This window comes from Panthera tigris, chromosome F3, assembly GCF_018350195.1.
Source record: "Panthera tigris isolate Pti1 chromosome F3, P.tigris_Pti1_mat1.1, whole genome shotgun sequence".
NCBI lineage: Eukaryota > Metazoa > Chordata > Mammalia > Carnivora > Felidae > Panthera > Panthera tigris.
In genome coordinates, this window is record NC_056678.1 from 53,585,327 (window position 1) to 53,613,052 (window position 27,726).

Sequence of the window (27,726 nt, forward strand, 5' to 3'; positions counted from 1 at the left end):
TTAAATCAAAAGAAGATAAAATTTGATTTGGAGTTTTTAAAGTGTATGGTTATAAATTCCCACCTCTTAGGCTGCTAGAATTTAGAACTGGGGAGAACTATTAAACATAGGGGAGGGGTGCCTGGGTGGTTCAGTCAGATGAACGCCCAACTCTTGATTTTGGCTCAAGTCAAGATCCCAGGGTCATGGGATTGAGGTCCCTGTGGGGCTCTTTACTGGGCATGGAGCCTGCTTGGGATTCTCTGTCTCTGTCTCTGTCTCTACCTCTCTTCTGCACCTTTCCTCTGCTTGAGCTCACTCTGTCTCTCTCTAAAATAAAAATTATAATTATTATTTTAACTCAGGGGAAAATCACTGGGAAAGGTTAATTTGCTCCAGGATCCAGAAATAGAGAAGGGCTAGAAGCTGCTGTCCTTTCTGTCCTCCCTTCCAGCTGTCACCCGCACCTTGTGGGGGTGCACAGAGAGGGCCTCGCTAGCCCCCCCTGCAGTCTTCAGACAGATGTTTCTGGTGGGAACAGTGAGAGTCCCCTAGTATGTCTCCTTCTCAGCCCTTCCATCCTCTTCGGCATAAATTTTTGGACAGAATTTTTTGGAGGCAGGGTCGGTCTGTTAGAAAACAGCAGCCTGCCATCCCGTGTGGCCTTCCTCAGCACCGGCCCTATCAGACCCACACTTAGTGAGTCATAGAGTTTCCTCTGAGGCTGACCTGTCACTTCTCAGTCACCCAGTTACGAGGCACCGGAGGCCTCGGAGATCGTGCGAGTGTAGGTGCTTATTGCAAAAAGCTGTCAAAGTGGGGAAGTTTCAGGAAAACTAATTAAGTCACTGACAGCATGATTCGGTGAAAGGGGGAGCCATGGCAGGCCCTAGCAAATCCATGGTGAGTCATTGCCTTAAGCGAGAGTATGAATATGAATGCACAATTACCGGGAGCTGCTCATTGGCCCCAGCTCACTCCCCGCAGGTCAAAACTGAAGCTGCTTATGGAGTAGACTCACACACGGGTCCCTCTCCAAAGCCTGTGCAGAGACTACCGTCTTAATTTGCTTGCTGAACAATTAAGAGCTTCCCCACAGAGAATGTGGAGGTTTATACCATATATGTCAGTACAGCCTAATTTGAAAAAGTTGAAGACAGAAACGAGCATTGCCCGTGAAAAGTATCACTTTGCGTTCGTAAATATTCCGTGGAACAGGAAGCCTGTAATCTCCATTCAAGGAAAAGGTCTGTGCATTGAAGAATTTTGTTCAGCAAAGATGCATTTCATTTATGTATGAATCACACATTTTACAGAGGTTTTGAGAATTAGGTTTTGGTAAACTAAGTTGTATTTGAAATTCAGTGAGAATGCTTGTTCTCTAAAGAGACTCTGTGCTGTGTGGTTCTGCAAAGACACCCCATCCATCTTGTGACATAGAAAAAACCACTTCCAAATTTCTATGATTCATATTTCAGATCTTACAGTTTTTATTAAAGCTGATCCTTCAGAATCTCTGGAAGCTGTATCGAAATGAATCACATTGGGAAAATGCCATTTTAAAGGTGCTGAATGTTCTAACTCTTACTACCAAAGACCAGGTCTCCCAAATGAGAAACAAAACAAAGTAAAACAACAAACATCAAACAAAACCCATGAGCAAGACTAAAAGAAATTATATGATCAATTGAAACATGAACTTTGCAGATAATATATTCTGCCCCCTTTCTGGCTTCATACCACAACAGTAGGACTCTTGTTTGGGAAAGTCATGGATAGACCAAGATGACCATGATAGACTGAGGTAAATAGGTTGGTCATCAATTATCATCACGTAAATTCGGCACTTGTGGAGAGCTGGCTTCACTTATTTAGGCAATCGGTTTATGATGGTTTAGGACGATGATTCTCAGCCCTGGCTGCACATTAGAATCACCTGGGGACCTTTTGAAACGCACTGATGCCTGGACCCATCCCAGAATCAGAACTACAGACGGATGGGGCCAGGGCATCGGGAACGTGGTTAAAGTTCCCCAGGTGATTCTAATGTGCAGTCAGGGCTCAGAGCCACTGAATTAGGAAATCACCACTTGAAGATCTGGCTTAAGTAGCATAGCAACAATGCTGTACCCTCTGGGGTAGTATTTCTCTCTCTCTCTCAAAAAAAAAAAAATAGAGTTATGGGCCATCTACGCTGCTTGTTAAAAATACAAATTCTGGAAATCCCCACCCTAACCCCTTAGAATCTGCACTTTGAACATGCTTCTTGGGTGATCCTTTTGTACTAGAAACACTGGGAACCACTTCTTTAAGATGTTCAATATTGAAGTATCACTGAAAACTTAGAAAGTGCCTGTAATATCACATGACTTTTGCCCACCTTCAAATGCAACAGTTATCAAGCTGGTTATGTGAATTGTTGTAAGGTAAGTGACATTGGCTGGTTCTCACTCTTCAGAGTTTCCTGGAGTGAGGGAATCCCCTTTCTCTAAGTAAGAACATAGTTTCTGTCCCTTCTGTCCATCAAAACTCATCCATTCTATACTCTTTTCTCCCAGAACTCAAACACTGGTCAACTGATTGGTGAATTTACTCTAGTCAGTGCTGTCTTGTTTTTCCCACATAATAAATTTTGTCAGATACCAAAACAGAAAAGAGTACAATGGTGTAGGGTCATATAGGAGGATGGGCAATGGCATCAGACACCCTCCTGGTATACCAAGTGGAAGGTTACCTACCCAATTACAGATCATCACCACCCTTTTGATGAGTAGGTCTCTATCTCTGGGCAGTTTCTCAGTTCTTTGGTTTTATACCATACCAATACAAATCACCTCACAAATACAATCCTCTGCAGAAGGGTCAAATCATTGACAGATGTTGGGTGAACTGATGTCTCTAGGGCAATGAAGGTGTTTTCTGAAAGGCAGCTTGCAGATGAAGTAACCCTCAGACAAATTTGAGAGCAATGCAAATTCATCTCAACGGCAAAACGTTCTTTTGTAAAAGGGAAATCAATTCTTGTAGTACATTACATCCTAAATAGCTTCTGTGAGATTACTCAGGGTCTATATAGACTCAGCAGTTACACAGGCTAAATAAATCCAATATTTTAGTTCATTTATTCCAGCATTTAATCTATATTTTTCAAAATATTTCCTGTGAGGACTGAGTTTGGGGCAGATAGTCTAGATTTTACCCTCCTGCTCTCTATCCTTATGTTGTAACAAGGTAGGATTAGCTAGTAAATGAAAATTTGAGACCAGTTTGTTATGAAAAACCAATGAAATGCACCCATTTGGGTGGAAAGAGTAAGGAGGAGGAACATGACACAGAGCTGACAGGAAGGGTTACAAAAGGAACAGCATAGTCTGAGTCCACTTTCCTCTGAACTATGGGTCCCTTGGCTCCTGCTTGTCCTTAGGTCCTGTCCTGTTAAGAAAACTCACGAGAGCTAAGATACATGCATGGAGTTTACCATTCCTTAAAAAAACTGGCATAAGACTTCTATGGATCACGAGGCCAGTTATTGAACCCGATGACACAACATAATGCCAAAGAAGCTATAATCACTGGTTTACTTTCAGTATCTATGGGTCGTTTTTTGTTTTTGTTTTTGTTTTGGTTAACGTTTATTTATTTTGAGAGAGCGAGAAAGAGAGAGAGAAGGAGAGAGCATGAATAGAGGAGGGACAGAGAGAAAGGGAGAGAGAGGATCCCAAGCAGGCTCTGCACTGTCAGCCTGTAGCCTGACATGGGGCTCGATCCCATGAACTGTGAGATCATGACTGAGCTGAAATTAAGAGTCAGATGCCTAACCGACTGCCCAGGTGCCCCACAATGGGATATTTAGTTTCGTCTAATTAGAGGCTGAAGATTTCATGCTGATTCCATTCAGCTCTGTCATAAAGGTGTGCTTTTATTTATAAAGGAGACTAGAGAATTGAGAATAAAAGAGTCTTTGATAACTTGACACTTTTTAGTAAAGATATAGAGAAAAGAACAAAAGGATGGCCAGCCACAGAGACTCTGGCTGTTTCCAACTGTGGTATCACTAGGTATTTTGTTCCTTCATAATATAAACCATAATCCTCACCCTAAACCCTTGGGGCCTGATGTGTTTTTAAATATGTTTTTTTTCAGATTTTGGAAAGGTAATACAATACATATATTGCATATTTTGTAATATCCTCAGAATGATCTGGTAATGAAACACAATATTTCTGTAGCAAACATATAAATATTCACATTAGATGGGATAAATGCTGCAAACAGTCTCAAGTTTGTTCAGACTGAGTTTTGCTGCCAAATGAGTTGTGCCAAACCTAGGAAAAAACTCTCATTTTTAAGCGAGTTTTAGATTTGGAAATGAAAACAAGGGATTAGGGATATATACCCACGTATGTCTCCAAAGCATTCAAGAATCTACTTACATTTTCAATGTTCACTAAGTTCATTGGGTAACTAATCTCATACATTATTGGCCAAAAATACACTCTCCTCACACTAAAATATTACCTCTAATTACTACCCTCACTGATTTGCTCCACATATTTCTAGTGACTTAGTGATTTTATTACTTCTGGGTATGGTAAGCCATTCAAGGCTCAGTTTCCTCTTTTAACAACTTGCATTTGGCATTGTGCCTGGCACTGAGTGCTTGCAGCTTGCATCAACCAGCGAGCTTCGGACTCCAAGTGAGAAAATGATTCTGACTTAAGCAAAAGGGAGTTTCTTGGGAGAGTCTGGAATTAAAAGAACAGTTGAATGATCGAGACTGCAAATCGCAGGGATAAAAAAGAAAAGCTTTTGGATTGAGATTGGGGATATTTTATCAGGACTTCTCACCTCTGCCTTTTAAAATTGTGAGTCATCGTGCTGAGGATCAAGCCCCAGACGAATCTGAGGGGCTGAGCATGGCCTCGGTGCCCATCACTTGGTTAGGAGACAGCCTGACACATTCAGGGAATGATACTCCCACCAAACCTGGGCAAGGGGTGGGGGGGGGGATCATCCTCCCGGGGAAGTGGGGTGCTATCATAAGAGGAATCAAAAGCACTCTGGTAGCACGACAAAGTAAACCTAACAGAAGTCCTCTATAGATTTCAAAACGCTTTCCGAATATTTTTCTCAATTCTCAACTTTTTAGGGATATGCAAAGTCCGATTTTTTCGGCTGCTCTCATACAAAACTTGATTCGTCCCCATGAGCAGGTTAGCTGTTTTCCTCTAGACATTCCTCAACATTCCACATCTTTCTTGAGCACAGAGGGTGAAGGTACTTGCCACTGGGTTTTGCTTGATCTTGGTACAATGAATGAGTTACTTTCAAAGTGATATTTTAACAAGGAGTGTTTCCTGCCAAGGCAATACTGACAGAGGGAAGCTTAATGGTAGAAATTACTTCATTAATAAGAAATGCAAATACTTCACCTGAAATTTACATAGGAATAACAAGCACATATCACATGGATCAAGAACCAAGGAAATTAAGAAGGCAAATGAATATGGTCTTTCCCCACTCATTTACTGCTTACAAATTTTTAAAGGACCTTATTAAATTCCTTAAGCCCCATGTCTCTTTAAGTGGCTTTTCATATTGCAAGTGATTTTTACAGGCAGGTGCTGAAGTGCGCCTACAATCTCAGTGTGGATTGGTGATAATACACATTTCTTACCTGATACTCATATTCTGTGAAAGGCGACAGTTCAAAGTCCGTGAACGAGGTTGAGCTTCCGTTATAGGTTAGCACTGGATTCGATTTTCCGGGCTGAGTTGCTATTTGTCTTCTGTACAACTCATAATGTAAAACGTTTCCATTTGGCTGAAGCGGTCCTGTCCATAAAAGGGAAACCAGGGGCTGGAACCCCCCTGGTGCCATCCGTACCTCGACATGTGGAGGCGGCTGCACCTGGGGTGCGACCTCAGGGGTCTGTGTGGATGTCCAGTCACTTGATGCACACCCCAGCATGGTGCAGGCTTGAATTCGTACTTCATACCTTCAGGACACAAGGCAGAAACTGCCCATTATTGGCAAAATAGATTTTCACGGAAAGGATCTTTAAAAGACTGTTTTTCGAAGAGAAAAAGACAACTAAGTTCATGTTTATTCTTATCTACAGCTAGCCTTTTTAAAGAACGACAAAGTTCTATTTCCATGAAAATTTTAGAACATGTTAAATCATCCTGGCTTTCCAAACCAAAACAGATTCTCATCTGTCCGGAAAGGGGTGGGCACAATTCTTCCCTAAACAGGAATGTAAGGAATAAATGAACTTTCAAGATTCTCTCCAACATAAAAAAAATTCTGGTACGCTGCAGAGTTACTTAACACAGTGATGACGAATGTGCATCTTGGGGGGTATGAACCAGTTTTCAGTAGCCTTGGGCTTCTTTTACATCTGCAGCTGGGGCTGAATGATTCCCCAGGAATGTTTCCAGGTCATGAAGGAACATCATGGAGTTAAAGTCTCCGTGGTAATAAATCCCCTCACCTGATACCTGACATCTTAAAACAGGCTCTCTTACACCACAGAAAGACCTTTTGGGGCCAAAGTTAACCCAGCTACACGCTAGATTATCAATCATGGAGACACCTTATCACCATCCAGTTAAACTCAACCAATCAATTATGTTTTGCCTCGTAGTTGGTCTGCTGCTGCCTAGAAAGTTCTATTTACATAGCTGGGACTTTCCCTTTCCAACAAGAGGGGCTTTTGTTAGTATTAAGTGCCTATAGCTGCACGTAAGTGCTCTTTTCCCTCTGTTCCCATGCCCTGCTGATTTTACGACATCCTTGGTTTTCCCTCAAGCCACAGCCACCTTTCTTTCCATCTTTGTTTCCTTTGTCTCCTACCTTTTCCTCTTCTCTTTTCTGCTTTCTCTCCTCTTACCACTGCTTTCTGTTCTCTTCCTTGCTTTTTTTCTATTTCTCCTTTCCTCTTCTTTTTCCCACTTTCCCTTCTCCATTACACTTCTTTTTCCTTCTTTTGTGACATCTTTCATTCCCGCTTTCTGCTTCTCCTTCCTGTCTGCTCCTCCCATGCTTATCTCCACCGTGATGAGACTACTGGTTTATGGGCACATCAGTTCGTGGGTGCATATGGCAGATCTGACTCCAAAACAATTCTGTGAAGTCAATTGTCCACACATGGATCGTTTTCCAGATTATCTGTGGCAGTTTTAAAATTCTGGCTCATGTGTGTTTTGCTACTTAGAGGATTCCCAGGCTCCTTCTTCCTACTGATCAGCTGGAGGTGCCCAGGAGGACACGCTAATTTGCAGTATTCAGTAGACATTAAGCTGCTAGAAAAACCACAAACTACATGAAGTCCAACTTCATCTACAAGTGAGGGGCTGTTTTAAGTCATTTACTGTCACTTACATCTTCAATTAGAGTAGAGAGTAAAGAGGACATCTCTTATCCCCTTAAATATCATCGTTGGGCTTATGAGGCTATCAAGCTTTTTTCCCCCTCCCCAGCCTGTGAGAAGTGCTCCTCTCACCTCTGGAAACTTTATTCTTCTCTAGAAATCTTTCTGAGTAAGAGTTTCAAAGGGGAGCAACTTGATACGATTTTTAAAACTTGCAGGTACCAGTCAGGTAAAAAAAGAAGTCAGAATAAAATGTATAGCTGTGCAGCTAACCTGGGTCTCTTTAATGCCCTGAATCAGAGTCAGATAAAAGGCAACTCACACAGCATGTGGATTAGCTATGAAAGATACCTACGGAAGTTTTAATTACTGTTTAATATTTAATGCGACCTTAAATAATTGTCATGAGTAGATGCATAAGACCATGAATGTTTCATTTAAACAGCACTATATATCAGAGATAATTATAGGAGGGATCTAATCTACACATCAGTAGATTACAATAATAGCTGAATTTTAGCAGTGGTGGTTGGAAATCAACACTCTTTCAGCCTTTAATTTTTTTTAAGTGGTTCTGTTCATTTTACTAAATTTTAAGCATAAAATGTCTTTTATTACTCTTCTCCTTGGGGATGTAAGTTACTTAAAATGTGATGGGGAAAGATGCCAAGTAATTCTTTAAGCTATAGGAAAAGGGCCAGTGGGAAGGTTCCTTCGTGTAGAGAGAGACACACATCCATGCACGTCAGAGAGCCCAGAGTAGGATCAGTGAGACACATGAGCTGGCAAAGTGGCACCGTCCTTGGAAGTCATGAGATCAGAGCTGGGGAAACCCTAAGGGGATGAGGGTATAGAGTCAGATGAGTCTCATTATCCCTGGCACAAGTGCTGGATTCGGTAGAAAAGGCTCTCCCCAAAATAAAATTTGGGTCAGTCCAACTCTGGCTGGTAATAACTCTCACTGGCACCTTTTTGATCTTTAAAATAATACCCAATTTTTTTCACAGCCTGGGTCAGATAACCCCATTTGGGCTCTCAGAACTGTCTAGGGGCCTGTGTGTTTTCAGGAGGGTCTAAACTCAGGGAAGGGGTCCCATCTCTGTATCGCTTGTCCCAGACATTGTGGTGAATTGCAAACATTTCTGAAAAAAACGGACTCTCAAGATACTACCTGTAAGCATTTTGCTCTCTAGAAGTTATGCAAACAAGCTTTGGCCGGATGAGGATGTTGTTAGTCCACTGTCAGTGCTTACATGATCAGGGTTGGGGACATCCTACATCTTGTTTTAGAGTTTTCATTTACACTGTGTAAGGGCTTACACTATAGAAAGGACAGTGTTGCTCTTAGAAAACCCGGAGTCGACCACCTACCTGTGAAATGGCTTCAGCTGGTCTACTACGAGTGACTGTGTGTCAAAAGACTTATGAGTTGTGTTTATGTGTATGGTTTTTGTTTCTTTATCAAATAGCTCTCGGAGAAAGAGGGTGTAGTTGACGATATCACCATTTGTCCTCACTGGGGCATCCCAGTTGACTGAAATCTCTTGAGGGCCCTTAGCCTTCAATTTTGGGGGTTCTATCCCTGAAGGCGCTGAGGGGCTGGTTCTGTCTTTGACGAGTGGACTCAAAACCCCACCTTGGCTGTTGTTGGCGGCCACCGTGTAGCCGTACTCCACACCTGGGGTGAGAGTGAAATCATGATAGCGCGTTTCCAGGCCAGTGTAGACAATGGTTCCATCCCGTCTAAGTTCATAACTTCTGATCTGGCCATTTGAGTTTCTAGGAGGTTTCCAGGTGATCTCTATTGACTCTGAGCCTGTGACTTGCAGTTTTGGAGGGTCCATGTTCTGCGGTGGGGCCTCCATTGTCCAGGCAGATTTTGATGCGCTAGCTGTACAACCTCCTTTTGTGCAGGCCACCAGGGAGAAATCATACTGAGTATAAGGCTGCAGGTGGGAAACCAGCAGGGACAGGCCCTGCCCAGCAAGGTACTCCTTCCCGTCCAATCTCAGCAAATATTTAGTGATCTTTCCATTTTGAATTGATGGCGGTGACCACGATACATTTATTTGGGTAGCACTGATGACCCAGAGAGCTGGAGGGCTGACCCCGGCTGGAGCTGCCTCGAGGGTCGTAATGCTGGTGGGTTTGCTTGAGGAGCAGCCTCCACTTGAACAGGCGATGACCGCATAACTGTATGTGGAGAACGGAAGCAGCTCTTCATCGGTATAATTGAAAGTCACAGCATCAAAGCTGAAAGGATAGAGCACTCCGTTCCTTTGAAGTTTATATGACTGGATAATACCATTAGGCTGTTCTGGCGGGATCCAGGAAATCAGCAGTTTTGGGGGATTCGTAGATGCATAGGCTATTTCAGGGGGAGAGACGCCTTCTGGGGGTGCCTGCATTGTCTTTACCACACTCCAAGAGCTCCAGGTGTGACCTGCCGAATTCCAAGTGTGGATTTTATATTCACACCGCGTCCATGGTTGCAAACCAGTGTCAGTATACATAAATGTGTTCCTTCCTGTATTATATTCCGTGAAAACAATTTTCTCATCGGCCTTGATTGTCTGATTTCCCCAAGCTTTTCCCTCAAAGCACCTGCGAATCACTTCATAGCGAATTATCTTTCCATTTGGGTGTATAGGCTCAGACCAGCTCAGCTCAATGCTTGTGGGTCCCACAGACTGGATGGTAGGAGCCAGCTGAGAGTGGGGAGGAGCTTCATCTGTCCACAGAGGCTGGGGCACTGAGTGTGTACAGCCAGCCCTGGTGCAGGCCTCCAGGGTCAGTGTGTAGAGAGTGAAAGGGTCCAGGCGTCGGAAGAGAAACTCACGATTCAGGCCCGCGTACTCAAGGATACCCTCACTGAAGACGTTGTATGCCTGTAGGAAGAAGAGAAGCAGAGGGAAAATAAGCCTATGTAGCCTATGTGTAGCCTATGATTTCTTGGTGTAGCTATTTTGTCCCTTTTACCCTTCTCACCCTCCAATTTTTCCTTTTGATGATCCCAATCCAGATGAAGCATTCTGATATTAGTTTCGGGAATGTGCTCTTTTCCAGTTACTGTAACACAAAAAGTCCACAAAAAGTCCACAAAAAGAGGAACAATAGTTTTCTTTGCCTTTTTTTTTAAACGTTGGATATCATGTAAGCACATATCTAAAAGCTAAGGACTATTGAAGCTGATTCTTTGGCTTAAAAAGTGCTCATAGGGTTTCCTCGTATTTTTGTTTTTTAAAAAGGAACAGTATTCAAATACCCTGTTTTATAGATGACAAGCACTTTGGGTCTCATTCTGAGTGGGGTAAGTAAGAACTATCTACATTGTCTCCTACTGCATTTACTGGGAAATGGAATTATAATGCTTAATCATTTGTACCAGGGTGCCAAGCCTGAAGATGTCTGTGTATCCATGTGTGGGCACACATACATGCACATATATACATATGGATGTTATACATATATACACAAATGTAGATGCAGACTTTGATGAGTAGAAGGTGGAGAACCCCTCTCTCCCCCTCCCCGTATTCTCTCGCATGCCTTGGAAGAATTGACTGCTCCTTTGGAGCAAAGTGTTCTTTTGTTGGGGAAAATCCTCTGAGCACTCATTACAAATGTAGAGCAAATTTTCATTCCATGTTATTCATTGTTCTTTGGGAAAGATGGGAAGTAACTCAACTTGAATATAGATGTTTTTGTATAGTGATTTCCTACCCTCTTCCAGCCTCAGTGCACCTGAGAGATACGATACATTCTTGGGGATGGTGGTGACTCCCTAGGGTGGCGTCCCTCAAGTGGGGCTGGGACGTATATCAGAATCTCTTGGGAGGCAAATCTAGTTTGAAACATTCTCACGGGAAACTTAACTTCGACTGGACTGTTGATATACTTTAATGTTATTTAAGATGAAATAGCCTAGACTTTTGGAAATCTGTTTATGTTGGACTCCCATATTTCAGTGTGATTTTTTTTCTAGTTGGGATCCTAGTGCAAGCTCACACCCCTGAGGGAAGAGAAATAGTATATTTTCTGAAGAAAGCTCAGCTTCCATAATCAAATTGAAAGCCTCTATGAGTCACTGAGCCCCTTCATATTCACCTAGCAAATCTCTATCTAGTATTAAATTTAGCTTTCCCTCTGTACCTTAGCTTCTCTCTGGGTTTGGGAGAAAACACTCAGATATGCTGACTGGTCTCACTTTAAATTTCTTACTATAAATGTTAAGTGGGTGATTCCCACTTGTAGTCCTGTTCTATTCCTCTGTATGTTTGCTCTTTCATTTTCCAAAGTGATGCTTTCATATCTTCTCTTTTCCCCAATACCTGCCAACACCCTCTTCCCTGTCTCACAGGTGGCTGTTGACAGAACCCTATATTTGATTGGGAAAACAGAAGCAGTCAGAAAGGAATATTCTCATGTTATATATGATCGTCACCGTATCCATGTGGATCTAGACTTAACACTGTTCACCCTCCTTCCTCATTCTATGGATGAAGTATCTCTGCCCCTGTGTGGCCCACCTGAGCCCTGGATCCCATGTCTCCCTCTTCCTACAGCTCTCACTCCTGCCATCATTCTCATTATCTCTTGCATCACCGATTGATCTCCCTCTACTGGGCTATTTCCATTAGTGTTTAAATGTACTCTAGTATCTTTCATTGATTTTTAAATAAAATTTCTTGACACTATAGTCCGCCAGCTACTGCCCAGTTTCTCTGCTTTTCCCCTATACTCCTTTAAAGAGTTGTTTATCCTCAATTCCTTCTCTTCCCATTTTCTCCTCAGGCCATCCCAACCAGGTTTCTCATTTCACCACTTGATCTCCTTGTCAAGGTCAAAATGATTACGTCATTTCCTGATCCAGGGTGACTTCTCTGCCCTCATTCCACTTGATCTCTCAACAGCATTCAACAGACTCTTGCCACAGTTTTGAGATGCCCCACTCATCTACTTTTCCTTCTACCTCACCTGCCTCTTCTCAATGTTCTTTGCTGGCCCCACTTCCTCCTCTAGACCTCCAAATTTTTGTATTCCCCAGAGCCTGAGCCTAGTCTCTCATCATCTTTAGTTATATTCTCTTATGCCTGATTTCCTCCAGGCACATGGATTTGCACACCACCCATATACTATAAATACCTATAAATATAGGTATATTTATGTTCGTGAAGAACTGCCTCAAGAATTCTAGATTTCTACCTCCAACTGCCTACTTACCCCTTCAAACCTGTAGAATTTCCACCCTTACTTACCCAGTCAAGGACTCAGGGCCTGAACTATTCCTTTTCATTCATATTTCACATCCAGTCCATTAACAGATCTTGTGAACTTTGCTTTCTGGATGTATCTCCACTCCACCCATGTCCTGTACCCTCACAGCACCCACTCATTCTACCCTGAGTTTTTAATATCTCCTAAACTCAACTGGTCTTCTTAGAGTCCATTTTCTACATAGCAGCCAGAGTGATTTTGAAAAACATGAATTTGATTATGCTACTCCTTTGCCTGAACCCTCCAGTAATTTTTCATTGCACTTAGAATAAATTCCAAACTCATCACAGCCCACAAGGTTGGGCACAGTCCACCTCCTACCAATCTGCCAATCTCATCTTTCTCTCCCTCCCAATGCTTCAACCACAGTGGCTTTCTTCCCTTCATTTGAACACACCAAGTTCATTCCTGGCTTCAGGCCTTGCATTTGCTGTTCACTTTGTCTGAAACATTTTGCTCTCATATCTTCACATGACTGACTCGGTCTTGTCATTCAGGGCTCAGCTCAAATGTCAACTCAATTCAAATGATCATCCATTCTAAAATAGCCTGAGCAGGCATAATTATATTATTCTATTTAATTTTCTTTATAGTATTCATTCTGCTCTGAAATTCTCTTGTTTATTTGTGTACTAGCTTTTTGTTTGCCTCTCTGTACCCCCACCATTCATGCACACACACACACACACACACACATACATACATACAGGTAAGGTGTGTGATAGCAGGGATCTTGCCTGTTTTGTTCACTCCTGAATAAATGCCTGGTACTTAGTAGAAGCTCAATAAATATTTGGTGAAATGGAAATGAAGATAAAGGAGTAGATATTCCTATTGTCAATCATGCCAGGAAAAGGCAGACACCAGAATGGGAAACAAACACTCACAAAGGGAGGTACTTCGGTGAGTGTGAAAAGAGAGATTCTTTTCTCTGATGAAATCTTAGGGCTCTGGCTTGGATTTTAAGACCACGGATCCTCCGGGTTCAGCCTCCTGTACTAGAGTAGGGGAAGTCAGGCTCTGTCACATGTAGCAGGCTTGTAGAAAGCAGCCTACTTTTGCTGCCTGTGGCAGGCCTGGCACTCAGCTGAGAGGCGGCCATTGGGCTAAGCAGCAAGGCTGTTACATGGAGGCCCACAAGGATGGGCCTGAGCCTGTGAGCGCATGACAGTTCTGAGTTTTTGCTGTAGGTAGTATCTGCTGTCATCTTCCTTACAGGGTTTTTAGAGAAGCTTTCAGCAAAGTTACAGCTTAGTCTTAACTGTTCTGTGTGGAATTGACAGGGGACTCTTTGCCATCTTGAGAGGGAGTGGTAAAGGAAGGCAGAGGGTCTAGAGCAGCTGCGGGCTGGGGAATTCTGCAGAAGGTAGGTGATGAGGGCCTAACTGCTGGTCCAAGACTAGAGGCAGTAATAGACTGACTGGTAAGTCCCCCTACTGTTGGAGAGGAACATTAGAGAGGGAGACGAAGGCTGGCTTTCACATGGGTGATTATTCAAAGTATCTAAATGCAGTCTGATAATGGAAATGCAACTTTCTTTGTGCTCATAGACCAGTGAAACGTGAGACATCTATGACATTAATAAGACGACTCCTCATGGTTCTGTATGGAGGTGGGGGAGTCAGCAGACGTGTAGGGCTTCCTGTCCTCTACTTAGTGAGCTCTGCTCAAAGTGTAAGTTAGGCAAGTCTTGAGTAAATAACTGGGCAGGGTAATTCAGGAGGCAGTAAGAACAATCATTTAGGGTTCAGTTTTAGCGTGACTTCCTGACTTCAAATTGCAATTCAGTCATTTGCAATGTGGGCTTGGGCAATTATTTAGCCTTTATTATGCCTCATGAAGTTTAGTGGTAGCTACCTCGTAGTGTTGATGTGAAAATTAAATGAGATAATCCACAGAGTGCACTTAGCTCAGTGTTGGGTTCATAGCAAGCATAACACACGGGAGCCAGTTTTCTCTGATCTATGATTAAGTGCCTGGAGGAGCGATCAAGGAGAATTAAACCGACTGTGAAGGGTGTTTTCCCACAGTGACATGATGGCATGTCAGGGCTCATCTATTTATCTGGAGAACACCAAACATGCCTTCATATTCAGGGTAGACGTTACCTTAATCACACCATTGGTTTTTACAGGCTCTGACCACTGTAGCAACAATGCTCGGCCGTTCTCTTGCTGTTCCACTGTGAAGTTGCTCAGTCCACTTGGGGAAGATTCTAGGGTGTGAACCATAGTCCAAGGGCTTGAAACTTCTCCTGCCTGGTTTGTGGCCACAATTCCAATGTGATATGTTGTGAATGGTTCTAACCCAAACAGGTGGGCTTGATGGCTTGTACCCTGTAATGAAAATTAACAGGTTAGTTTTCTTTTAGGAACTGCTCATAATTGCTGGGAGGTCATTCTCTGACCAAGGTACGTGAGCAATGGCAGCACAAGCATCACAACAGAGTTTTGAATTATTAAGAAAACAATGTGGGTTTTTTTCTTGTTCTTCCCACCTGCATGTAATATCTAATGTGTGATTTCAGACATTTGCAATGCATAGATCAAATACGATCCTTGCCTTTACAGAGCTGGCAACCCAAAGGATGTGATATATAATATAAAGAAAGAGTCTTGGGGCGCCTGGGTGGCTCAGTTGGTTAAGCGTCTAATTTCGGCTCAGGTTGTGATCTTGAGGTTTGTAGGTATGAGCCCCGCGTCGGGCTCTGTGCTGACAGCTCAGAGCCTGGAGCCTGCTTCGGATTCTGTGTCTCCTCTCTCTCTTCCCCTCCCCTGCTCATGCTCTGTCTCTCTCTTTTTCAAAAATAAATAAACATTAAAAAAATCTATAATGCTTCAGGTCAGTGCTGTATCTATCTCACAATGGAGACCCGTGGCACCAGGCTGCAGGACAAAGAATGGGATAATCCTAAGGGTTTGGAGAGTTAACTGAGACAGTCCTAATTCTTTTTCATTAATCTCTTATACTATTTGTTTATACCTCCCCAATCTCCCTCTTGCATTCTCTTGGTGTATATTTATATTTTACAAATGCAATAAAACAAACACAAGAAAACAAAAACAACAAGCTACCTGAACTATAAATGAACAAACACCTTAGAGAAGTCTACTAGTGATAAATATGTGAAGATATTCTCATTTGTTAAAAACACCATGACTAAAACTATAAAACTTACCAAAAGTAATTGTTAGTTAGGCTTTGAGAACTTGGTTTTTGTTGATTTAAAAGGAAAAAAAAAAGGATAGCAGAATTAGTTTTTTTTTTTTTCTGCTTGGGGAGAACATTTAACATATTTTACATCACTAAAAACCGGAACTAAAAGTCTTCATGTTTGAGAGAGCCCAGGGTGCTCTTTCTACATCTGGGCCAGATAGATATGTCTGTTTACAGATAGCAACTATGACTGCAAGTGGACCAGTAATGTGTCTATGGGTAAACACACACACATGCACCCAGACACACACACACACACACACAGATACCCAGAGACACACAGACACACATACCCAGAGACACCCCCGCGCCGCCCCCCCCCCCCCCCACAGGACTTTCTGTTTTGTACAACACTCATTGAATGTGAATAATCATGAGGAAGTTTTGACTGGTTTAATGGGATATTCACACTTAACGGTGTGTGAGATCAGGTTTAGTTTGTTAGATGTTTAAATATGACAGATAGCTTTCAATTGTCCTTTCCTCTCTTGTTGCTGGGTACAGGAGGAAGAATGTGAGGTAGGGAAGAGGAAATTAGTTCTAAGAACAGGTACCAAAAGCATCAAATGAAGTTATGTGAATGGAAATTCTCCTTAATTTTGAGACACCCAAATATAATTTTGAATCTAAAACAAGTTGGTAAAATTGAACTGAAATATTTTCCAAAAACCTTGTTAGACAAAACCAAAACATCATAGAGATAATTTTTGAGACCCTTTCCTCACATTCTTGGTTATAAGTTTCAACTGTTTAATGTCTCTTCTTATGTGTTAAACACAAGCAAGAAAATATAATTGCCTGTATTTATCAAAAACTTGTAAGTTAATTTTCCGCTCTCAATAAGTCCCATTATGATATTACATGCTAACCTCTTGAAATCTTTTAATATTTAAACATTTGCTAAGCGACCAGACTCTGAAACAAATTTTATAGAAATACTAATTTCTCTTTTTTAAAATATTAAAAGTTAGATCATAAATATTTAAAACTTATTTCTCCACAACATTGGATTGGTCTTTTAGATAAATATAGCACAGAACTAGAATGTCCATAATGAATATTAAATCTGAAGATGCTACAAGTCCCGATTACAAACATTCTTTTCTGATAAATGATTCCTTTTCTGTAGAAATAGGGCAAACATGGGCAAGATTAATAATGCAAAAAAGAAAAACTCTTTGTTCAGAATATCCAGTAATAGATGCCAAAAAAGCATAAGCTCCAAAGCAAATAGTAATCACCTCTAACAGATTATATATAAAAAAGGTAGGCTGTTGGGGGACATTTAGAGATAGCTTTTGTCATAAGAAACATGAAAAGCATGTGGGCTATAAAGCAAAAACATATGTATATTGTCAATAGCAGCACCTGCTCAATTACAGTTTATTTCAGGGCTGAGAATTCCATTCAGCCCCTAGATGGCAATACTATCAAACACTTTTGGTAACATGAGTACTTAATGATTAACAACCGGCATTCAGTCATCCAACACACTCCAGGCAACCATTAAAAAAATAACAAAACTGATTTCATTATAGATCCTTTTAATAAACATTTATAGCTCAGATTCTCAGAAAGCAAAAGTATTCAAAATGCGCCAGACTCAAAACCTCCGCCATCTAATGTAGAAATATGACCTGCTGATCTCAAGTTGAAGTTCGTGCATGCCTGGCACCTAGATTACTCCTTCAAAAGGTGATTACAATAGTTGTGCTTACTTTGGTTTGTATCTTAAAAAGAAAAAAAGGAAAAGGAGAATCTCATGTTGTAAATGTAAAGGATAATTTTTATATCATAAATTTATGCTGAGAACAGGTTCCCATAATATGTTGTTACTCCTGAAGAGCTACAACACACACACACACACACACACACACCTCAAATAAAGCTCATTAATAGCTGTGCTTTTTGTCAATGTTTAGTAAAGTCCACATGAAAAAAAATGAAGAAAATTTTAAAATGGCAAGACAATCCTTACCGGTATATTCTTCAATGTTTAAGAAAATCATTTGTATTATTCTCTCTTGAATGGATTTCCAACACCAACGTTCACTATTTTAGAATCCTGCTATAAAATTTGGGCACAGTTAATTCTGTGGATTGGGTTGTATTTTGTTTATTCACTTACTTGTGTTTTTCCTTAGATTCAGAAGATTTGCTTGAGCACGGTCTATCTTAAGTGTTTAAGATTAAATTTCTTCCTTTGGAGGGGTGCCTGGGTGGCTCAGTCAGTTGAGCATCAATTTCAGCTTAGGTCATGATCTTGGTTGGTGAGATTAAGCCCCACATTGGGCTCTGTGCTGACAGCTTGGAGCCTGGGCCTGCTTTGGATTCTGTATCTCTCTCTCCTTGCCCCTAGCCTGCTCATGGTCTGTCTTTCTCTCTCTCAAAGATAAACATTAAAACATAAAAATTAAAAAAAAAAAAAGTTAAAAAAATTCTTCCCTTGAAGAAGGAAGTCTCAGTAGTCTCCTACTGACTAGTAAAAGTCATCATTAAAAACCTTCTCTTATGTTTCGTTCCTTTGCTCCCTGCCCTCCTTCCCTTCCCTATGGAAATGATCTTGATTCAATACTCTGACTCCTTCCTCTTCATTAGTTTGCTCCTTCTTTCCCTCACTCTTCCCTCTTACCGATTCTTAGGAGACAGATTTTTGCTATTGCTGATCTCTGGGCTATTGGCTTGTGCTAGCTTCCCACTTGTCCTTGTCCTTTCCGTGTTCACAACCACCTACTATTCATATTTTTATTCTAGAAGTATATTACCTACTTTCGTTAGGCAACAGATGGAAAGAATTATTCAACAGAGGAAAACAGGAATAATCCATTTTCTGCAATCTAATATTTCCAATGAAACTTTGCTTTTTTTTTTTTTTTTTTAAAGAAACTCTTATGCATGGGTGTCAGAATCTGGATACAAATCAGTGCGTCCTTTTATGAGACATAAAGACAAGACTCTGGAACACTCTCCCAGTTGAGGTTCTGCTGGCAATTTGAACTACATTTTAACCTCTCAACTCTGCTCTGGGGGCACATGAAACTACTTGGAGTGTTCAGCAGTCTGACAATTTTACACTATCTCCTCTGATTATTTTTGACGACTTGAAGTGCCCCAAAGTGGCCATGGGGTCAATAGGTTTATGTAGGTTGAAAATGATCAAAAATTACCATTGATCTGTAGCTGTCAATAAAAGGCTGCGTGGGGAGACTCCCTGCACAAATGTTTAAACTGCATAAGGCAACCTAACTTAGTCATCCTCGAGTCTATTGATCTGATGATCCAGCAGTTTCCAAAGCTTCCCCTCTGGTCTTTGTGGTGCATTTTCACTGAACCCACTTACCTTGGCACTTAGGAATCTTTTTACCCTGCTGCTGGTAATGAACCCAAATAGTGGCAAACAGGCACTGCTGTGCTCATAAACTGTATTATGTGTGCTTATTGCATTTCGGAAGGGGCTAATCTTCCTGGTCACCATCAACTTCATTCCTAGCTGATGGAGTTTCTGCTGTCTATACTCCTCATCCTGGGGTCCTCATTTGTTTTAGGTTTATTTATTTATCTTTTTGAGAGATAGATGGAGAGTGGTGTGGGGCAGAGAGACAGAAAGAGAAAGAGAGAGAATTCCAAGCAGGCTCAGCACTGTTAGTGCAGAGCCTGATGCAGGGCTTGAACTCACCAACTGTGAGATCATGACTTGAGCCAAAACCAAGAGTCGAACGCTCAACCTACTGAGCCACCTCCAGGTGTACTCTGGGCCCTCATTTTAGCATGCATGACTTTTGGCTTATAAATCCTAACCCGGTTACAAGATTCCTCCTTCGCTTTGTTGGTTATCATGAATGCCAAGACCCAGAGAATATGTCACATCAAAAGTTTGCTTTTTTTTTGTACAAAGATAGCTTCAGAGAAAACTAAATTTAATTATATTAACCTCTGTTTAGTTGAACCACTTGGATGCTGCTTCTTGGTTTTATCATAAGTTATAGGTGCCTTGTCATAATGATACAATAAATAAATGGCTATAAGCAAGTTCTCAGTTTAGATTACAAATAAAACATGAGAAGTAGGAAAAGCTCTTATTTAGTCTTACATAAAAGTTATGGCTTTGGACAGTGCATCCAGTCAGTTGGGTGATTTACACATTTTAATGCTGACAAATCAACACCAAATATTTTTGTAGATTTCTGAAACCCAGATCATTTGAAGCATGGGTTCTGAAGATCTCTATCCCTTTCCATTTATAAAGTTAATTTTTAATTTCTCCAAAGTTGATGAACATATTTATATCTAGGATTCATTTTGTAAAGGTTACACCAGTCTCAATACAGAAGTGATCTTTATTACCCATAGTCATATATCAGGCTTAAATACTTACGCATAGTTATTTAAGTATGAGACTCCCAAACCTGCAAACTGTTACTGTAGAAAATTTCCACTGATTTCACATATGTATTTACTCCACCAGTGCCATCTCTGCCTACATACCCCCTGGCTGGTGAGGCAAAGACATTTTTTGATGGTGTACACATACATGCAGAGTTGTTCCAGAATCAAAGTTTGACTCATAACACAAGAAAAGTAGAAGACACCCTTTAGGATCATAGTTTATTTTTTTACATGCATGAAGGGTGTGCATGTACTAGGGTGCACTGCTAAGTGGCATGTCAGAGCTGCCAAATGGCCAGTAGAAACATCTAGTATTCTTGGTCAGTAGCTCCATTCAATTCTTTAAACACCTTGAAGCATTTGATAGGGACAAGATTCTACAAAGTTACTGTGGGGGATACAAAATGGTTAACACAGGTTCCTGACTCTTAGGAGCTTGGAATCTACTAGAGAAGGTCAATAATAAATATAGATACGCACAGTTTGGAGTGAGCTGAGTGCCAGGGAAATACTGAAGGGACACTTCTAATTGGGAAGGAGAGAGGTTGAGGAGTGGGGGCATATTTACTTGGGAGGTGGAATCTGATATAAGTCAGAAAAGATGCAAGTTTGCATAGATGAAAACATCTGAGTGATTAAAAGAAAAAATACAGAAGGAAAAATGCAGGGTATGTTTGGGAACGAGATGGGAGTTGCATAGGGCTGAATGTGTGGAGAATAGTGGGGATTAAAACTGGAAAAGAAATTGGTGGCAAGACTAAAGAGAGCTGTGAAAGTTACCCCACTTTTTAGGGATGAAATTGTTTGAGAAACACTGAGTAACATCAGGCAAACATTTTAAGAACCAATTTGGTATAAAGAGCTCTACTATGCAATTTGAGAGAATAAAGGGACTTTAAAATTTTGCCCTATCAAGGTATAAGTCATAGTCAGTGACTGATGAAATAAAAAAATCTTCCAAGAATTAATGAATGAATTCATTTAAACATTATTCATCCAATAAGTATGGACTGTCATATATAAAAGGTAATAGGACAGTATTTTCCTAGGAATAAGGTTTTCAAAATCTTTATTGAATATTTGCTCTGCCTCAAAAGGTGTAATTATTCTTTTAACACAAATGTTTGCATTTTGGTCACAATCAAAGTGGGGATTATAAAAATCAGGCTGAGTTGAAGCCAATTATATGGTCCTCTGTCTGGACCACTATCAGAATCACATGTACCTGGCATATGGGGCCACATATTTGTGTAGGGACGTCCACACTCTTGCACCAGTCCCTTGTGCATATCAAACAGGTACACAGCAGCTGGAAAAGGTTAGGGACACTATTGATGGCTACAACATAGAATGAAGCCAATTCAAATGTACACACAAGTGGTAAATCATTCCTAGCTCTGAGTTCCAGCTAATGTTTAAAGGCTTCATTTGAAAGATTTCAAGAAAGTATCAATGCATATCTTCCTTTTAAGTAATTATGATATGTATAAGTAAAAGTGATTACTCAGGGGCCCTTTGTTGTAGCAATTGTAAATTTCAAACTGAAAATGTTAAGTTTGGAGTATTCATGGGCTAGTGCCATGGCGCACTTTTATGCCTTTACTCCCCAAAATATCTACACTCAGAAAAGATATGTAAAAGAGGGGTTTTCATTTTTTCTCTCTCAGAATACATCATTAATTTTATAATGGGGGGAGTGATGCAAAAAGAAGATTCAATTCACAGAGTTTTTTCTTCATAGACAAATGGGGTCTATCAATCTAATCTATAAAGCACAATCTAGAGTTCTTGCAAAATGAACGATGTTACCTCAGTTACCATAAAAACATTGGAGGAAAAAAAAGAATGGTTTCGAAATGGCTCATTTTTCAAAAGAGAAGAGGGGAAAAATTAAATCTGCGATAATTAAATTTTAAAATGGCAAATCAGTCACACTAAATATTAAAAAGCAGTACTTCTGATCTATCAAAATTAAAAATGTGCATACTCTGTGACCCAGCAATTCTACTCTGGCCATCTATTTTATGGCAATACTAGTAAAACTTTACTAAAATATATTTAAAAGAATTTCATTCCAGCCATAGTCTTGTAGTAGTCAATCCTTGATTGAGCAAGCCTTGATATTTACTGAAGGTTTCCTGTGTAATAAGCAGCATCCTAAGCTCTGAGGACACAGCAGAAAGCAAAGGATACATGGACACTAACACTTTGAGTTTTTACATTATAATGAGGAGAAATGGGCAATTGATAAGCCAAATAAAGAGAGAGAGAGAATTAGATATTGTGGTAAATTATGAAGGTAATAAGAGTGTTGAAATAGAGTTTGGGTGTAGGTGATGGGGAAGAGTGAGATTCTTGGTTTAAGAAGGGTGATTAAGATCCTTGAAGTTCCATTTAGGCAAGAATGCAGAAGAAACCAACCATGTGAAGAACCAGAGAAGCTTTCAGGTGAAAGGGAAGAGCTTGGTATTTTTGCTGACAGAGAGAAGCCAGTGTGAGTGAGGGGGGAATGGCACTGCATAAGGTCAAAGTCATGGGCAGAAGCCAGGTGATGAAATCTTGTAGGCCAACATTAAAGAGTCTGATTCTAATTTCAGTGGAAAATTATTGAAGGCCTTTAAGCAAGGGAGTGACATGAATTAATTTAGGTTTTAAAGAAATCATTCTGGCTGCTCCGTGGAGAATATGTGTAGGGGTTGTATTAGTCTACTCAGGCTGCCAAAACAAAATATCATTGACTGGCTTAAAAAATTAGAAATTTCTATTCACCCAGTTCTAGAGGCCAGAAATCCAGATCAAGGTGTCATCAGGGTTGGTTTCTGGTGAGGCCTCGCTACCTGGTTGTAGAGAGTTGTGTTCTTATTCTGTCCTTTCACTGCCTCTCCCTGCATGCACTTGGAGAGAGGGAGAGATCTCTTGTGTCTCTGTTTCTTCTTATAAGGGCACCAGTCCTATCAACCATTCTTACAACCTCATTTAACCTTAATTGCTTCCAAAAGTATCTACCTCCAAATACAGTCACACTGGGGGTTAGGGATTCAACATATGCATTTTAGGGGAACACAATTCAGTCCATAATAAGAGTCAAGAGGAGTGGATTCTGTGTAAGTCCAAGGAGGGGTGATAGTGACTTGGTCTGGGGTGGTAATTGTAGAGATGGAACTAAGCGGATGGATTTATGTTTTGGAAGTAGAGCCAAGAGAATTATGACAGATTGAATGTAGAAGAAAAAAGGGAATGAGAAGAATCAAAAAGGACTTGGGTTTGCCTTGAAAGAAAGGGTGGGTGGTGTACCATTTGATGAGATGTGAAGTTGAAAGAGTATCAGATTTGCGGAAGGAGGGAATAATTTGGGGCATATGAAGTTGACATGTCACATAGATCTATGAATCTCTATTGGGTTAGGAATATACATCTGAGAGTCATACAACTCTGTCCAAATCCAGCCTCCAATCCAATGGCCTTCTCAACCTCTCCACTTTTATTTCTAATACATCTCAAATTCAGCAAGCGATCTCTTGATTTTCCCTCCTGTACAGTTTGTATTATGTTAAGTTGGTTAAAGTGAAACTACATATCTCAGAATCCCCTTTCTATGGCAGCCACATCCTAAGGTGACTGTGAATTATACCCTGGTACAATTACACTCCCCTTGAGTTTAGGCAGGACCCCATAACTTACTTCTAAACAATGTAAGATGTGTCATGTACATGAATATAAGAGACACCATCTTAGCTGACTGAGAACAAAATTTTCCTGTTGGTCTTGAGGAAGCAAGCTGCCGTGTTACAAGAGGGCTGTGAAGATCCCTGTAGCAGGGAACACTGGTGGCCTTTAGGGCCTGTGGGCCAATAGTCAAAATAACAATTCAGCACCCCCAGGCCTAAAATCATAAGGAAATGAATTCTGCCAACAACCTGAATGAGCTTGGAAGAAAATACCTCCTTAGTCTAGCCTCCAGATGAGAATGCAGCCCAGTGGACACATTGATTTCAGCCTTGTGAGACTATGAACAAAGGACCCAACTAAGCCATGTCTAGACTTCTGACCCATGGGACTGTGAGATGACAAATACGTATTCTTTTTAAGCCACTATGTTTGTGGTAATTTGTTATGCAGCAGTAGGAAACTTCTACACCATCCCTTTATGGTTCTGGGTTAAAGTTGGTGAGGATTTGGAGGATGAAGTCAAGCAGCAACCATTATTCCTTGAAGTTCATTGAGATGAGAAATGGGGATAAATAGGCACAGAGGTGTAGTTTTCAGCTTGTCCAAATTCTCTTCTGCTCCGTATCTGGCTATCTCCAACTGCTGGCTCTGACCAAGAGTGGCCATGGGTCTATGATTTGATTCTTGGTATTGGCTTCATGGGGATGGTAGCTACCCAGAGGCACAGCTTCCCTTTGACATCTCCACAAATCTCCTCCTGACAGTCCCATGTAGATGGCCAGTCATGCCTGGCTGAGTGGCCAGTCATGCCTGGCTGAGCCAGTCAGACTGGCCGAGTGGCAGCTCTTCTACCTATCCTCTTACTCCTCTTTCTGGATCTTCACTTTTCCAGCCCTTCCTACAGTTATGTGAGCCCTAATTCCTATAGGAAATCCCCTATCCCCATACCAATAGTGCTCAGATTCGTCAACGGAAATGTGTCTGATGCACCGACCAAAGCTGCTTCACCTGTAGTCTTATTTTCTAGGCAATAATTCGATCTTTCCAATTTCTTAGGCCCCAAACTTTGGATCCATCCTCTCTTTCCCTCATATCTACATTAGGTGATTAGGAAATAATATTGGGTTTATTTAACTACAAGATACATCCAGAATCCTACCAGTTCTTACCACCTTTGCTACAACCACCTTGCTCCAAGATATTCTCTTCCTCTTCCTTCACTGCCATAGTCAACTTGACGGGTCTCCCTGTTGTTGACCTTAATCTGGCCCCCACCCCCATCCACACAGCAATCAGAATAACATTTCTGAAACATGTCCAACCATAGGACCCCTTTGCTCAAAATCCTGTGGTAGCTCTCATGTCATTCAGGGTATAACCTGTTCTTGCCCACATTTCCCTTCTTTTTTTTAAATTTTTTTAAATTTTTTTATTTTTATTTTATTATTATTATTTTTTAAAATTTTTATTTTTAACGTTTATTTATTTTTGAGACAGAGAGAGATAGAGCATGAATGGGGGAGGGGCAGAGAGAGAGGGAGACACAGAATCGGAAGCAGGCTCCAGGCTCTGAGCCATCAGCCCAGAGCCCGATGCGGGGCTCGAACTCACGGACCGCGAGATCGTGACCGGGGCTGAAGTCGGACGTTCAACTGACTGAGCCACCCAGGCGCCCCGCCCACATTTCCCTTCTGACATCACCTCCCACCTTGCTCTCCACATGAAAGTTGCACTGTAGCCACACTGGCCTTGTGATTCCTCAAACACATTAAACAAGCTCCTGTCTTGAGGGCCCTGTACTGGCTGTTTCTTCTGCCTGCAGTCCAATTTATCCACAAGTCCTCTTAGGTAACTTCAGCTCATCTTCTCATTGAGCCACTTCTGTTTAAAATTGCAATCTGTTTAAATTGCATTTTCCTCTCCCACTCCTTCCATTTTGGAACCCCTTTTCTTGCTTCCTATTTTTCTGTTTTCCAAAGCACTCATCATTCCTTTCTGACATACCATGTAATCCATTTATTTATTATGATTATTATTTATTCTTTTTTATCTTTTTACTAGAATGTAAACTCCACTGGGGCAGAGATCTGTATGTGTTTCATTCTCTGCTCCATCTCAAGTGTCTCTAATTGTGCCTCATAGAGAGTAAGTGCTCAAAAATATTTGTGCTATCATGAATGTGGACAGAATTCCAACTGAAGGGAAGGGGTGAAGAAGAGAGTGCAGAGTGGGACTAAGAGGAGTCTGGGAAGAGAGGGAGCATCGAGGAGGAGAGCATAGGTAGAGGAGAGGGCCCGACACCAAAGAGGGACAGAGACAGGGCGAGGATGAGAAGCACAAGCAGAAGAGGACGAGGCAGTAACGAAAACTAAGAAGGAACAGTGAAGTAGGAAGAAAACTAAGAGAGTGAGATTTCATAGACACCAAAGAAGAGGTGTCTGTTGCTTTGCAAACACAGGTGTGGTCATCCGTGTCAAATGATGCTGAGATGTTAAAGAAGATATGCACAAAAAGGCCTTTGGATTCACTGGCCAGTGGTCCTGATATAAGCTTTTTAGTGGAGTATAGAGACAGAACTCTGATTGAAGAAGGAGGAAGAGAACCAGATGTGTGGAAGGAGAAGCAGAGACTATTAGCATAACCTCTTTTGAGAAGTTGGCTCTAAAAGAGAACAGGGAAAGGGGATGGTAGCTGGAGGGGCCTGTAGGGTCACATTCTTTTTTTTTTTTTTAAAGGAAGATACTAGAACATGTTTGTATATTGATAAGAAGTCTCCAATAATAAGGAAGAGATTGTTAATTCAGGACAGGAGATATATTTAAATATTAGGACTTCCTTCTCACTCTGCATGTAGAAACCAGGGTAGCCAGAATTCTGTGTATGGCAAAAGGATCTGGATGTGCTGAGATATCAGCCAATTAACTCGGCGTTTGCTTAGCATCTGCAGCAAGGCCGTGATTCATACTATGGCTGCCACTGCTGGTTGCTTAGCTCTTTTCATAGAGAAATCGGGGACAATGAAGCTTCATCCAAAAATGAAGTGGTAAATAAGCTGCAAGTCCCGTTATCTGTTAGGAACAGGGTAATTTTTAAAATGCTTTTTAATTAAATTATTACTTTTGATAAATTGTATCTCCCAAGTGAAGAGTACACAATGAAAAGTTACCATTTTCTTGCCTATCCTCCCTAAGAGAAAGCGATGATAATTATTTTTGAGCAACGTTTTTGCCTTTTCGTGTCAAACCTGATGTCAAGTATTTTACAGGCATGATCTCATTTGATCTGCACCAAACAGCATGAGGCTGATAACATCACACATAAGGAAATGGAGTCTTAGATGAGTTAAGTAACTTGCCCAGAATCACACTGCCAGTAAGTGGCACAGTGACGATTTTATTCCCACCCTATCTCGAGTTCAAATGTTACTGTCAACTGCATTCGTGGTTCTGATGTTGGGGTCCTGGGACCTGTGTTTGTTAAAAACAATAAAGGATCCCCCAAAGCTTTCTGTGCTTATATCCACCAATATTTGCTGTATTAAAAATTAAAGCTGAGGATATTCTTAAAAAAAAAAAAAAAAAGGATGCAAAAGCACATATTCTATTAGCCAGCACAGTGATAACATCATCACACAACACGTAGCCTCTGGAAAACTCGACTGTACACTGTGAAGGATGAGTGTGCAGAAGACACACAATGTCTTAATATTAACGTGAAAATATTTTTGACCCGGAAGATCCCTGGGAAAGGTTTCTGGGACTCTGAGGGGTTCACAGACTACACTTTGAGCAGCACGTAACTCCATTATACCCCGCTTTAATTGGCA

At 41.1% G+C, this 27,726-nt stretch overlaps 1 protein-coding gene across 1 annotated transcript in view; it reads right to left on the minus strand.

Annotated features, from left to right (window-relative positions):
- Positions 1 to 27,726, minus strand: part of USH2A (usherin) — a 767,091-nt gene that overhangs the window by 41,778 nt on the left and 697,587 nt on the right. The window contains exons 63-65 of the mRNA XM_042976063.1: positions 14,738 to 14,965; positions 8,724 to 10,240; positions 5,657 to 5,978 (exon numbers count right to left, since the gene is read on the minus strand). Of these exons, the coding sequence (XP_042831997.1) occupies positions 5,657 to 5,978; positions 8,724 to 10,240; positions 14,738 to 14,965 (2,067 nt within the window). The remainder of the gene's footprint in view (positions 1 to 5,656; positions 5,979 to 8,723; positions 10,241 to 14,737; positions 14,966 to 27,726) is intronic.